The sequence below is a fragment of the Oncorhynchus clarkii genome, chromosome 21 (assembly GCF_045791955.1).
Source record: "Oncorhynchus clarkii lewisi isolate Uvic-CL-2024 chromosome 21, UVic_Ocla_1.0, whole genome shotgun sequence".
Classification (NCBI taxonomy): Eukaryota; Metazoa; Chordata; class Actinopteri; order Salmoniformes; family Salmonidae; genus Oncorhynchus; species Oncorhynchus clarkii.
In genome coordinates this window covers 21,195,737-21,210,661 of record NC_092167.1, presented here as the reverse complement: position 1 = coordinate 21,210,661, position 14,925 = coordinate 21,195,737, and the positions used below count along the sequence as shown (strand labels likewise).

The window sequence follows — 14,925 nt, the reverse complement described above, 5'->3', positions numbered from 1 at the left end:
GCTGTTAGACTGAGGAGACATCAACACACTCCAACCCCCTGTACAGAGGGAGTGAAGGGTCTGTTACTGTAAGTTACTTAGTAGCACCAGGTGAATCGGTTTGTCGTCCGCACACACACATCTCTGTGACTCCACTCTGTGTATAGTCCCACAGCCTTATTGACAGGTGCCAGGTCCAATCAGGAAGGTTTATAAGTCCCAGCAGATGAAGAGTTATGAATCAGGATTGGTCCACAGGGAAGGTGTGTTAGTCCTTCCGTTGAAAGGTTGTCCATATAATTGAGCAATCACAGATGAAATAGTTTGACATATTTTACGCTTATATTTATTTTATATACTGCATTTATTGTTATATCAATTTTCATTTAGGTTTTAAAAAATGATTAGAAAAGGCAAAACAAGAGTATAACAGAATGACACTTACATAGTGCATCTTTTCTACTGCTTGATTATCATGATGTATTATGTGCTTGGATGGATCAGGTTCGGATGGCACTGTATAACACTCCTCACTCTTTAGTTGTGTGTTACAACTCTTCAGTTTAACTTCTGTTTTAAACATTTTTTTGTATTGATTTTAGCAGAATGCCTGAGAGAAGACAACAGCAACAGTCACATCACTAATAGCTAGCTAGCCAAGCCTCAAACATAGTCAACATGCTGTAGATAGCTAGAGCAGAGCTGGATGGGCAAGCCTTCTCTTGCCTGCACAAACCCACACATTACTGACCATTGACCAAACCCAATACAATAAGACCTCAGAGAAAACAACCTGAAGCAAAGATGGAAGCCAGCCATGCAGCCATACCACCAGCAGATGGAGACAAAGAGCACTTAACCACCACCAAACTCACCAACTGCTACAGTATAGTATGTCCATTTGTCCAAAATGGCTTTGTTTCCTAAATTCACCTCTTCGAGAGGTTCACCTTCACATCCATTTGGATAATAGTTGACTAAGGAAAGGAGATAAGGAGAGGAAGCTATTTGGGGGAAATTGGACATGTAGGTGTTTTTCACTCGCTATAAACCATCCCATCAAAATTCCCCAAATCACCTTTGCATTACCTTATGTCAATGTGGTGTAAAATCATTCCCATTTCAATCTTAAATTTCACAGGTAGCCTATTTTCTGTGGTTGTCAAGCATGAGTGGTTTTCCAGCTCTTCCCACCAAGAGAAACACTATCACAATTCGACACAGTCATTCGTGAGAGTTCTGCCGCAGAAAGTCACATTGGTGGTGGATGGGATAGGTTAGCCCCATGTCAAGTTTTTTGACACCTACTGAAAAGCGCTATATATACACACACGTTATATGTCTGCAACGCATAATCCATTTTTTGTACCAGCAATACATGAACACACGAGCGGCGAGCAACTATGCTAAGCGACTTCTCCACTGCGATAAACAACGTTATGATCAGCTCCACGGCAAAAGTGAGCGCCAACACAGGGAGAATACAGCCATAGAACATCCAAACAGTATTGGTCTTTGGTCAAAATAAAGGATTTAAAAGTATACTTTCAGAGCAATAAAAAATAAATACAATTTCAATACTCCATTGGTCACTCTTATTAATTCATATTGTGCTCACTTGGGATTTTTACATCTCTTCACATATAATATTTTTCATTTTTATATACTTTTTCCATCTATATATTCAAATCCCCCATGCGCAAAGTACACTATACTCCAAGTCTTCAACTCTCTCTACAGTGCAAGACCTCACCAATATGGCTGATGAATGGAGAAGACCTCACCAACATGGCTGATGATGAATGTATGTTGAAGGCAATGCGTGGTTAACTTAATGACAGGAGACATTATGCTGAGGTTTAGCACCACATACAGGAGGTCAGGAAGGGCAGAGACGGCCCCTCTCACGGAAGCACTTCTATGGAACGCTGAAGAAAACAAACTCGATCCTCCCGTCCAGTGGAAACACTGTGCTGTAGAATGAGGAACCTTTACAGAGAGAAGAACCCTTTAAAGAACAGTGATGTTATTGTTGTAAGGAAATCGTATCTGTTGCAGACTGGTCTTGTTCAGACCAGCTTATGAATAGCAGTGTAAATCTCTTTAGACCAGTTTAGGGCAAGTGGTTCTGACTGTTTCAAACTAGTTTGGGGTAGTGGTTCCGATCGGTCCATACTTGTTTAGGTAGTAGTTCAAACTGGTTCAGACCAGTTATGGGGTAGGGGCTCACACTGGTCTAGGAGTAGGTGCCGGCCACAGCAACCTGTTTCTGGGCAAGTCGTCGTAGCTCCTCCCTGATGGCCTTGATGAGGGAGGCGGAGCTTTGGGCTGAGGGGGAGGACTCGTCTAGGGGGAACTCTGGAGTGGGAGGGGCCAGGAGCATCGGGGGGACAGAATGGTCTCCCAGAGAGGAGCTGGGCATCTGAAACACAGTGGGGGAGGAGAACTCAGGGAATGACAGCACCTAGAGAGAGAGAGATAGGATGAGAGAGAAGGCAAGAGTCAGAGATCAAATTACTCCTCTGTAAACTAGATTACTCCTCTAGAAAACAAATGTTTCTCTCAATCTCTGACATGTGGCACGCCCAAACAGTCTCACATGCTGACCAGACAGCACACGTGCGTGCATCTGCGTGCGACCATCGTGCGCATGTTGATTTTGTCCACCCACACCAGACGCGATCAGGACACACAGGTTAAAATATCAAAACAAACTCTGAACCAACTATATTAATTTGGGGACAGATCGAAAAGCATTAAACATTTAGGGCAATTTAGCTAGCTAGCTTGCTGTTGCTAGCTAATTTGTCCTGGGATATAAACATTGGGTTGTTATTTTACCTGAAATGCACAAGGTCCTCTACTCCAACAATTAATCTACAGATAAAAGGGGAAACCGAGTTTGTTTCCAGTAATCTCTCCTCCTTCAGGCTTCTTCTTCTTTGGACTTTATATGGCGGTTGGCATCCAACTTTAAGGTGCATTACCACTACCAACTGGCCTGGAGTGCAGACCTTAGTTCATCTTTCAATCATACATGGGTGTATGCTCCTAAAAACCAATGAGGAGATGGGAGAGGCGGGAATTGCAGTGTGTTAAGCTTCACAAATAGAACTAAGTTCTATTTTAGCTTCTGGCTACGGTGACACTGGTTGACGCACGCCAGCAGTGTGGCTGCAATGATTGAATGTGTACGTTTAATTTGCGACACAAACGGTGTGGTCAGCATGTCATGCTGTCCCTGTCGGTCATCATGTGGTCTGACTCACACTCTCTCTGCTGGCTCCAGGTCTGGAGATGTCCTGGTCTAAAGGCTGCTGGTTCCAGCTGGAGCCTGTTGGCCCAGAGACACTGCGGCCCACCCCAGGGTACGCACTGATCCGGCTTGACAACCCCACCTGAGTCAGGTGATGCAGCTGAGCACCTGAGAACAAACAACACACCATGTGTAAGTAATCATTAGATACACACAGTATACACTTACCATACACACATCAATCCCAATTAACACACACACACACGCACATATGGCACCTTTACCTGTGCTCCCCCCAACAGGCCGAGGTCTGGAGGAGGAGGGAGGCTCTTCATACTGCCCCCTGTTGGCATAGACAGACTCTTGCAGCTGCTCCTCTGCAGTAACATAGGCCCCCGAACCCAGGCCCTGCCTGAAACACACACATACACCAGACCTTGGAAATGCTGACATTAACTGAATGTACTTCAGCTTGGTTAGTATAGTAACGTCTGTCTCACCTCTGAAACAGGCCTTGTACTGACGAGGGAGACATCCCCAACTCTGCATACCTCTAGACAGGAAGAGGGGAGAGAACATAGAGAGAGAGAGAGAGAGAGAGAGAGAAGGTGAGATATCGAGAGGAGAAACATTTGGATGCAAAATAGTAATAAGGGGAGAGAGGGAAGGTGAGAGGTTGAGAGAGACAGTATGATTCATATTTCATAGAAGAGACCCTGGGAGTACACGCAAACACACACACCCACACTCTTACCGCAGAGAAGGGGCTGTGTGTGGGGGCTGCGGGGTAGGAGCCCCACTGGCGTGATGGGCGTGTCTGTAGGGAGGGAGAGGGGCTCGGCAGGGCGGGGCTGACCTGCGTGACCCCGACACTGACGCTGCCCTGGGAGGAGGGTGACACCAGGGCGAAGGCATCGTCCAATAGGGAGTGCATCTGTTGCCGCGCCTCCTCGATGGACGGCTGGGGGGGCACGTAGGGCGGCGGGGGAGGGGCGTGGTCAAACACCTCATCATTAGGGGAGGGGCTGCCGTGGTCTGGAGGTAGATCCGGGTCCGACTGGAGGAGAGAGAAGAGGAGGAATAAGTGTGAGTGAGCGTGTATATGGTGTGTGTGTTGCCTACATGGTGAGGCACACATACTATGCGCACCTACACACACACACAAACACACACACTATTCACACCAGCACAAACACACAGTATGCGCATAGTATGTGTGTCTCACCATGTAGGCCACATTGTTGAGTCCAGGGTATTTCCTGTAGGTGGCGCTGTGGTCTGTGAGCAGGCGGTCTCTGTCCGTCAGTCTGTCTGTGTCTGGCAGACTGCCGTTCCCCTGCTGCCTCCGCCGGCCCCGAGGAGAGCGCCTCCCCCTGGCAGGGCAGGGAAACACATTGGCAAAGATTAGTCTCATTCATACAGTCTCACACACTCATCTAATTCAGTCACAGAATTCAGCCTGAGTATGTATTGACCATCACCTCTTCCTGGATTCCCCTGGTGTGGGGGGCGAGGGGGGGTCGGTGTGCAGGATGCTGTCCATGTGGTCATGGGCTGAGCTGTAGAGGCGCTGGGGACACCCTCTCTGCCCCGCATCCTCCTGCGCCTGCCCGAAGGCATCCAGGATGTCATCCATAGAGGGGAACTCACACTGGCCCCGCCTCTTAGCCCGCTGACGCAGCTTGTTCCTGTGGTGCTCGATCTCTGATTTATGTCTCAGAGCCACCTAGATACACACACACACACCAAGATTTTAAGGAGTTTTAAGCTGTGTGTGAGTGTTTGTCTGTGCGTCTGAGTGTATTCGCCTGTGTGAGCTAGATGTGTGTGTGTGTGTGTGTGTGTGTGTGTATTCTCACCTCTGCGCTGACCCTCTCTGTGAGGGTGGGGCTGTGTGAGCGTTGTGGTGGGCTGGGCCGGGGCTGCATGGCAATCAACTGGACCTTGTTGGCCTGGCGACCCCTGCCGTCAGAAGAGCCTCGGGACAGACGGTCCACGTGGTCGAAGATGGAGGAAGAGGAGAGCAGCTCATCTGGACCACTGCCTGTGGGAGGGACTGGGGAGAGGGAGAGGAGAGAGGAGAGAGGGAGAAAGAGATAGTAAGGTAAACTGTAGTAATACTGTAGCAGTAAACTGGGTTATTTATGGCAAGCTGCAGCTTTACTGAACCACTCAACACGAAGGGAGGACTTACTCATCTTATTCCTCCCTATGATCCAGGCCAGAACAAAAAGAAAGGAGGGCGAGAGAGAGGTAGACAGAGAGAGGCAGACAGAGAGGAAGACAGAGAGGGGAGGGGGCGAGAAGCATTATCACTTGGTGGTCAGAGATTCATGTTCACATTGCAAGCTTTTTCTCCTCTTCTGCGCCCTCCTGCTCCTCCACTCTCTCTCCATCCTGCATTCTTTCCAGCACTCCTCTTTCCCTGTTCCCTCTCACTACCTCTTTCTCTCCTGTGGTTTCTCTCGCTCTCTCTTTCTTCCTCGTTTTTTCTCTTTGATGCAACTCCTTTAATCAGTTTCTCTCCTGCTGAGTCAGTGCATAGCTCTTTAGGACACAGGCACAACACACATGAGCATATACACACTCTCACAATCTCTCCCTCTACCACTTATTCTCCTCTGTGTTTCAGCATGGCCGTTGTAGATAGAACAGTATACATGTAAAGATGACCGGATTCCTCATTCTAATCTACATGACAAAGAATCAAGTTTGTTCCATCGTGGTACATTTCTATCAGAATGTTATGAATAAGGCTTTTAGGTAAAGAGAAAGGGGCGTGTCTCTTGCCATTCTTGGGCGTTTTGTTTCGGTGCTGTTTCCCCTCGTGGGACGTGGCCACATGTCTGGTGGTCTCCTCTGCAGACTCTCTGCCACTCGATTGGTCGCTACCTAACGAGTCACCATCTGACGGGGACAGTCTGGCCAATCAAAGAAAAAGGTTAATGTGGGTTTGTGGATTAGTGTGGATGTATCCCTGCTTGTGGATGTGTTACCAACCTCCCCCTACGGCGGTTAGCGCGGGCAGCCTTGGTGGAGGAGCCCTTGGATCTGGGAGTGTTGACATCCCCTCCCTCAGAGGGGGTGGCCTCTTTGATGGGCATAGGGAGGGCACCAGGCTCCTGGATCACCATGATGTCATCCTTACTGTGCTGCCCCAGGTGGAGCTTGGCGAAGTCAAACCCTTTCACACTGGGAGCCTGCAGCTGGAGAGAGAGGGGGGGTGGAGAGAAAGAGAGGGGAAGACATAGAAAGAAAGAGAGAGAGGGGAGAAAGAGGGGGAAAGAGAGAAAGAGATGTGGAGGGAAGAGGTAAGGGTGGAACAAGCACATCAAGACATGTAAGTATGCATGACTACAGCCTTATGCCATTCTCATTTTGATGCAATTCCAGTCAGATGACCTTCTGTCTCTGCTGGATGGTGTTGATGGCGTCAGGCTGGAACTCCAGCTTCTCCGAGCCGCACAGTTTCCAGTAGAGGATGATGATGATGAAGATAGCCAGCAGGACAGGCACCACCACCCCCACAATCAGCCAGACACTGCTGCTCGGAGTCTCAGACGGGGGCACTGTCAGCGTCTCCACAGCTACAGAAGACAAGTACATTATGTACATATACAATCAGCTTACACTTTTATCTAAGCAATATGCTACTGTACATTAGGAAATTAGTGCAGCCAACCTACATGGGCTTACGTTGCGAATCACTGAATAACATAAGTACTACTTATTGAAATCCACACATACGCAAGTGTGCATGCGGCCATGCGCTGGTGCGCGAACACACACTTGCACGGCCGCATCCATAGACTCACGCTGGGCAAGGGGTCTCTGGACGCGGTGCCCCAGTACGATGGCAGCCCGTTGCAGCTCCAGGCGGTTGAGGGTGGCAGCGGTGGCATCAGCAGGAACTCTCTCCCCCCCTGGTCCCTCCACAAAATACACCACTTCCAGAGAACGCCCTGAACCTGCCAGTCTCGACACACGCACCACCTGGAGATAACAGCATGGAGTCAGTGTGTGTGTGTGTGTGTGTGTGTGTGTGTGCGTGTGTGTGTGAGTACAGCATGTGCATGGGGTAAGGATGCTACAAACAGCACCCATAGTGGGTGCGAGAGTGTATAAGTGTGCCGTTTACCTGTAAGCTGTTGTTACCCACGGCCGTGGATCTCTTCCAGCGGCGCCGTTGACTCCCGTCCCCCAGCCCTTCCCCCAGCCCCTCCTCCAGCAGCAGGGCCAGACGGCGCTCCAGACGAGCCTTGAAGCTCCGCTCAGTCACCGTCTGCTCCTGGACACCCAGTAACACTGCAACACACACCAGCAACACTAATGCACTTCTCAAAAACGGCCGTCATGACTGCAACACATAAACACACGCGTGCTGCTCTAGCACGGTTGCTCTCTCAATATTGAGCTTAAGGCTGAAAGTCCCGAAGCTGAAATTCGTACCTGTGCGGACCCAGGAGGAGCGTAGATGGTGAGAAACGTTCAGTTCGGGGTAGTGGAAGGCTGGGGAGACAAACACAGGATAGGGAAGATCAGGTTAGTCACTGTTGTCTGTGGGGCGAGTAACTCATTTAGAATGCGTGTGTGTGGGAGTACAATATATGCATATGGTCAGGATGCTACAAACGGCACCCAGGTGTGAGTGTGTATAAGTGTGTGTGTGTGTGTGTGTGTGTCTGTGTGTGTGTGCTGGCATCTGTGTGTGTGTGGGATAGTAACTGGTGTATAGATGGGGGGTGTGTGGGGGGTGTCAGTGAGGGGTAGATGAGATGTGTGTGTGTGACTTACGTTCAGCGATCTGCAGCGCGGGGAAGCCCAGGTAGAAGCTGAACTCCACCGTGCTTAGGTGTCTCAGGTGACCGCTGACCTCTGACCCTAACAGGTAGCCCCGTCCATCACGCAACGCAAACGTGATGTCCACAGGAACCTTCTGGTCACCCTGTGGCTTGGCCTGACCTATGGTGATGTTCAGAAGCTGGAGGTAAACGCACACACACACACACAAACACACACGTTACAGATTGACTCACTTTTTGATTGATCTGAATCCCTTTCCTCAGCTCCGCTGAACCTGCCCAAGTGAATGGCTAATGCACACACTTTCACGGCTACGACTCTCACCTGTACAGTAACATTGCCAAATTCATATGCGCGTCGGCGTGTCTCTGTGTAGGCCATCAGCAATCCTCTCTCTACTCGCTCACTGAAGTTACACACACGCACATCCACGTGACTGGGCACGAACTGCAGCACTGAAAAACACACACATTATAGATTATCACACTGACAGTACACACACACATTGTCTAATGCAGCACTAAAATGTGTGCGCGCGCACACACACACACACACACACACACACACACACACTAGTGATGGGAAGTTCGGCTCAGAACTTTTTGACTCGTTCAAGTCAAAAGAACAAATCTTTCGACTCATTTAGTTAATTTCAGTCATTAATGCCCAGAGCACGCAGGACCCCCTACCGGCCAACAATGAACTGAAAACTCAAGTCATGATTCTACAAGCCTCTATTTCGCAGTTCAACATAGGGGGCTAATTGGAGCTTCCATTTGTGACAGACTTGTAAAAGTTTGATTTAAACAATGTACGTTTGTAGATTGCTAGGCATACAAATCCGATTATTTCTTGATTTATTAGAAACGAGATCTAGCTGTGGCCGCAACCGGACTAGATTGTCTACGACGATTGGCGGAATGCATTGGTTGACTGTCATGAGGGCTATAAGCACAATATCGTTCGAACTGCAACTTCCCGAACGATTAAAATGTGTTGAGCAGAGGCTGTGTATGTTTTGGTTCTACAAAGCTCTGTCATCGCAACATAAATTACTTCATGAGATCAATTATCAGTTCCAAACGTGTATTTTTCTTCTCTATGTTGCCTGCAACATATGATCTATTTCCATGTGTGCATAAATTACAGTTATTGGTCTTACCACGTCTCTGGAACCTCTGAGCAGGAGGAGCGTGTATTAATCCTGCTATAGGACTCATTGCGACCAGCAAGTCAAACGAACGACTAAAACGAAAGAGTCACTCAGAAAAAACAATCTAGACAGTCAGTAAAAAGTGTTGTTCAAAAAGAAAAAAACATTACAACTGCACAGAGAGAGAGAGAGAGAGAGAGAGAGAGGTTCCTACCAGAGTGTATCTGGTACTTGTGATCAGGTATGCTGTAGAGGGGTGAGACAGTGGGTAACGAGGAGGAGCCTGGTGTTGACTGGCGCAGAGCGTTGATGACAGACATGGCGGTGAAGATCAGAGGTCCCGCCACAGCACGGAACGCAAAGCTAGACGGAGTTCTCAGGACCTGGCGGAGGGAGAGAGAGGGGGGGGGGGGTGGGAGGGAAAAGAGAGCAGAGGGAGAGGAGAGAGGATTGGGAGGGAGAAGAGAGCAGAGGGAGAGAGAGGAGGAGAGGGGGATAGGGATGGCAGGCATGATTGGCTTTCAAGACATTTGTGAAGGGCAAATTTGCACATTCCTGCAATGCATCTCATGGCTACAAACATGCTCTTTCCCCAAAGCTTCCCCTGTGAGTATTGATAGTAGACCTACCTGTAGCTCCACTGAGCAGTTGAACTCCCTCTTCAAGATGTCCCTGACCTGGCCAAAGCCCACAGTGGAGGCAGACTTAGGCAGGACTAGGAAGAGACAGGGTTAACCTCAAACAACCTGCATTCAACCATTGCCAACGCATTCCCTGAAAACACACTCCTAAGCTATAGGCTAACCAAGGGATGTGCTCCCTTTAAACAGGTGACCATGAGATCCCAGCACAACACATTGACGGGCCAGAACAGTAGAGCACAGTGCATCCCCATCTACAATATTGGAATACTATTTCCTCTCATATGTGCCTCCATCTCTAGTCTACTACGAGTTCTACTGGTGTTGTCTTACCCACTCTGACCAGGTACATGTCAGGCTTGGTGACGTTACACAGGTACTGGCGTCCTGGAGGGGCCTGGACTGGGGGAGTCCAGGTGACGCTCGCCAGGGTGCCAGTGGTTGTTGTGGTAACAGTGGTTGCCTTGGTAGTGGTCGTCGGTCGGTTGCCGGGGACATAGGTCACGGGTGGTGGTGGTTTTATGGGGTCCCTCCCTGGAGGTCGCAGCATGGGGGGGCGAGCCAGGCTGGTGGTGTTTGAGGGGGGCAGTGGAGGGTGTCTGCCAGGAGTAGCTGGGGGGACTCTGGGCCGCGGAACAGGAGGCTGAGGGGGTACTCTGGAAGTGGGTCTAACTCCAGGGGTGAGGGTACCCTGACCATCCCAGGGAGTGGGTGAGAGGGTCAGGGGAGGGGTGGGACCCGCTGAGGGGACATGGGTGTGCTTGTGATCCCGGGCTGGAGGGGGCCCTGTGCTAGGGGAGGGGGACGGGGCATGAGTGTGTGGGTGTGTGTGTGTTTTTGTGGTAGCGGTGGGTGCGATGCCGAGTTTGGGAGTGGTCTTTGGGGGTGGGATGACAATTTCTCCATCTCTGTCTCTTTCCCAATCTTTATCCCTCCCCCTTTCCCTCTCTCTCTCCCTTTCTCGCTCCTTTTCCCTCTCTCTCTCCTGTTCTTGCTCCTTTTCCCTCTCTTTCTCTCGTTCTTGCTCCCTTTCCCTCTCTCTCTCCCGTTTTCGCTCCCTTTCCCTCTCTCGCTCTCGCTCCCTTTCACTCTCTCTCTCACGCTCTCGCTCCCTTTCCCTCTCTCTCACCCATTCCCTCTCTCTGTTCCTCTCCTCATCTCTCTCTCTGGCCAGCAGATTGGTGTAGTACTCCATACTGTTCATATCCGGCAGCAGCAGCTCCGTGGGCTCCAGAGGAAACATGTCCCCCAGGTCGTAGTCTTCTTCATCCCAGGGAGGGTATCCCTCAGGTTCAGCAGGGTGGGTGAAGGGGAGGCCCTCCTGGAGGGGGGAGGTGAGGGACGTAGAGGGTCGGAGGAGGCTGGAAGACAGCGGGAGTGTTGGGCGAGAGGGGAAGGAGGTGTCGTAGGAGGCCCCGTCGTCAGGGTCATAGGTGTGGCTGGGTAAGGTTGTGGCCAGGGCCAGTTCCTCCCCCTCTGGGTCCATGAAGGAGAGCGTCTCCAGGTAGTCTCCGGAGCCCCAGGCCTCCTCTAGGGAGGGGGCGTGCTCCCAGGGCGGAGGAGGGGTGAGGGTGGGCTGGCTGTGGGGGGAAAGAGGAGGGGGCTGACTGGGGGACAGCAGGTCCGGGGGTCTCAGGAGGAGGTGTATGCCCTGAGCTTCATCATCCACTGAGGCAGCGTCAGTGTTACCAGGGTGACCAGTGTCTTTGGGTGGGCTGGCACCTGGCCATCTGGAAGAGGGTGACGATGATGACCGTGATGACGACCGTGCTGCTGTCGTTCCGTTGGAGTCTACACCGCCTGTGGAGAGATAAACTACAGTCACAACACATGTCCATAATGGCCCATAGTGCAGGAGCCTCTCCTGTTTCTGTAGTGTGAGGCAGCTTGATGTACAAGTACGCCCCCTGGAAAGGACACTAGTCTTTCGCAGGGCCGTGTACATGTGTGCGTGGTTAAAATTAATGTATGAACACAGCAGGCTGAGCAGAATCACTGCTGGTGGCTGAGAGACCTAGTTAAAGCTGAGCTCCATCTAGAGAATACAACGAGCAGAGGATAGAGCCCAGCACTGATCTCACACACACACACACACAGAGAGAGCCGACCCTAGACTTTTAGGGGCCCCTAAGCGAGATTTGGTTGTGTGACCATCTCATGGGCAAAACATGCGTCTGCCCCTCTCTGCCCCTTTCGACATGAGTAGAGACTGTTTTACAGTTTTAAATACATCTTTCTGCAATTTTACACATTTTGTCATGGGGTAGGGAGAAACTGTGCAGTTTTAAACCAAATTTCCTGCAATTTATACACATTTTAATAAAAAGTGTATTTATTTGTATTCTGTTTTAAAGCTAATTTCCAGCAATTCTACACATTTTGCCATCACTTATGATATATTAATACAATTTCTGGTGAGTGACTAACAAAATCAATGGGGGCCCCCTGGAGGTCAGGGCCCCTGGGCACATGCCCTGCATTTCGGTCGGTAATTTGTCCATGACTACTACAATGTTTAGACAGCTGGCTAACTAACTTACCTAGCAATTTATAAAATGTTAGCTGACATGGGCTAACTGAGTGACTGACATAAGAGGAAAACTGCTGATGCACTACCAAATTTCAAAATGGCACCTTGTGTATTATTATTCTAACTCTCAACAGTAAATTGAGACCCCGACTGTTGCTTATTTGTAGGGTCAGCCCTGCACACACAATCCTCACTCAACATGACAATGAAGAGTCGTACACGCACACAAAGGCATAGAGAAACACCCAGTTCATTTATCATAATTTTAAGTACAATATACTGTAACACAAAGCGCTATAATGCAGATGTATGATAACAATAACCAGGTCACTCTAAGATTGTTACCTTAACTAAAACAGAATAAATTAACAATCTCCTTGCTCTCCCTGCTCCTCATCCATCCCTTCTCACTCACACACACACACACACACACACACACACACACACACACACACACACACACACACACACACACACACACACACACACACACACACACACACACACACACACACACACACACACACACACACACTCGGCAGTACAGTAAGTTACATTACAGCAAGCACCCTGCCTCCTCCTCCTAGCCTTGACTAGGCGCTGCCGTGCTTTGCGGCAGTGTCACGTGCTGTGTGGCGGCGAGCTCATTGGTATGCTGCAGACACAGCACACAGCTCAGAGGCATCCCAGCCAACAGCAGGATCAAATCACGCGCACATGCACGCACACACACACACACACACACATTGATTCAGACAGGGAGATAGTGATGGAGAGAGCAAGGGAGAAGAAAAAATACAAAGAAATAGAATTAGAGAGGGGAAGAGTAATGCAGAGGGAAGAGAAAGAAAGAGCGAGACTGCAGGAATGAAGATAGATGAGAGTAAAGACGTTTCTAAGAATAGCATGCAGCACCCTTCGGTCGATCCACACGGCTTTGATGACAATGATCCAATCAGCAGTGCTAAACATCCTTCATCACCAGGAAGTAGTCCATCTGCCCCTGTCACGCAGCCGCCTACAGATTTCTTTATTTTAATTCAGGATATATTTGACTTTGAGTGGGTGCTTGTATGCGCCGTATGTGTGTGTGATTGTATCAGTGTGTGTGTGATGCCTCAAGGCCAGTGAGTGGGACTGACAGAGGGGTGACTGTGTGTGTAGGCATCCACTGTCCAGCTGTCCCTGACGACATAACCGAGTCACTGAGAGATGGAGGAGGATGAATGGACAGACAGAGGTAAAAGGATGGAAAGACACGAGGCGAGGAGATGGGGGTGAATATGGAAGTTGGTGCATTCAGCACCAAGGACAGCTCCAAAAGTCAAGGACAAGTCAAATACTGGCCACATCTCTCAGTGTACCTTGATGAAACCAGGTGTGGAACAGTAATTCTTATCATTCAGAGTCAAAGCCACCAGCCATCAATGCCTATGAGGGTAAGAAAATTAAATGCCGGTTACCTTCAACAGGTGAGCTTGACATCATCATGGACACCAGCAAGGAAGCTACCAGCAGATGCGCGCAATAAGTGCGGAGGCCCCGAGAGGCTCGTTGGCACATCCTCGCACCCGTGCTCATCAGGATCAGACTTTCCATGGCACCGGAGTAGTCACATCACACACGTGCGATGCCATCTCTCCTCTATAGCATCATCATTGCATGCTTTCTGGCCCTATATGCAAATATCTAATAATACAAATCTCTTTAGATTAAGGCCTTGTAATACAAAATATCTTCATCGTATAGAAACATTTAATGGGTTAAGCCTATTTTTAACTAGGCTATTAAAGCAGTAGACGGGCTGCCTTACCAGTGTCCTGTCACATTTGATAGCTGGCTGGCTGGCTGACCCCATTATTGGGGAGCTTATACTAGGCCACGTCTGCCAACAAACATCATGCATCTCACAAATCTGACAGCCATGGTACGGTTAATTTTTTAATATTTTTTATTAAGCCAATTTAAAATAGCCCATGAAACGATAGGCGACAACGAATTTAGTTGCTGTATCCTAATTAACCTATAATACCGTCGGTCATGACACAATTCCCAGCTTATTATCCCATCTTTATCATTATGACACCTCGTTTAGTGGACATTTTTACATTTCCCCACAAAATGCCTACACTTTCGCAGAAAGACAAATTGATAAATTTTAGTGATAAAAAGGGCGGCAAGCGCGAGCTGTTAATAGCTCAAATTCTGAAGCCTTTTTAAGACTGAATGCTGACAATATTAAACTAACCTACGTGTAACTGAAAGAAAAGGAAAAAGCCTAATCGAAATCTCTCAAACACACAAACAGTTAGCCTATAGCAGTCGCCGCATTTCTTTCTTTCCATAGCCTATTTTTTTCACAGAGATGTGATGGAGCCTACCTGCCATCCAGGAGACGCGGTACAGGCGCGTCACGCATCTCCCAGGCCCATGCGGCCGCGCGCTCACCGGCAAGGAGAGAGAACGAACAAATTTACTATGTTGCAAAATGCAGAACCTAAAAACCATTTTTTTCCGTTAGAAAAATAACTCCCAATGTCGCCAGTAATTATTGAATCTGTTC

The 14,925-nt window shown here is 49.1% G+C and overlaps 1 protein-coding gene across 1 annotated transcript; it reads right to left on the bottom strand.

The window, feature by feature from the left end:
* Window positions 1-1,215: 1,215 nt before the first annotated feature.
* LOC139379163 (UPF0606 protein KIAA1549-like) lies at window positions 1,216-13,961 on the bottom strand. The gene is made up of 21 exons (XM_071121998.1): window positions 13,826-13,961; window positions 10,962-11,632; window positions 10,166-10,709; window positions 9,821-9,906; window positions 9,406-9,574; window positions 8,363-8,493; window positions 8,030-8,216; window positions 7,685-7,744; window positions 7,374-7,540; window positions 7,051-7,228; window positions 6,638-6,822; window positions 6,236-6,441; window positions 6,016-6,156; window positions 5,095-5,293; window positions 4,717-4,961; window positions 4,461-4,608; window positions 3,990-4,292; window positions 3,736-3,788; window positions 3,520-3,647; window positions 3,249-3,403; window positions 1,216-2,443 (listed from the first exon to the last, which is right to left on the bottom strand). The coding sequence occupies exons 1-21, from the start codon at window positions 13,959-13,961 to the stop codon at window positions 2,216-2,218; spliced, it is 4,320 nt and encodes a 1,439-aa protein (XP_070978099.1). The 3' UTR covers window positions 1,216-2,215.
* Between the last annotated feature and the right edge of the window lie 964 nt (window positions 13,962-14,925).

Coding starts and splice junctions, on each gene's coding strand:
- LOC139379163 (XM_071121998.1), bottom strand. CDS start 13,961: ATGGAAAGTCTGATCCTGATGAGCACGGGTGCGAGGATGTGCCAACGA. Junction 4,609..4,716: donor CCAGGGGAATCCAGGAAGAG/GTGATGGTCAAT, acceptor CTGCCCTGCCAG/GGGGAGGCGCTCTCCTCGGG. Junction 3,648..3,735: donor GTACAAGGCCTGTTTCAGAG/GTGAGACAGACG, acceptor TGTGTGTTTCAG/GCAGGGCCTGGGTTCGGGGG.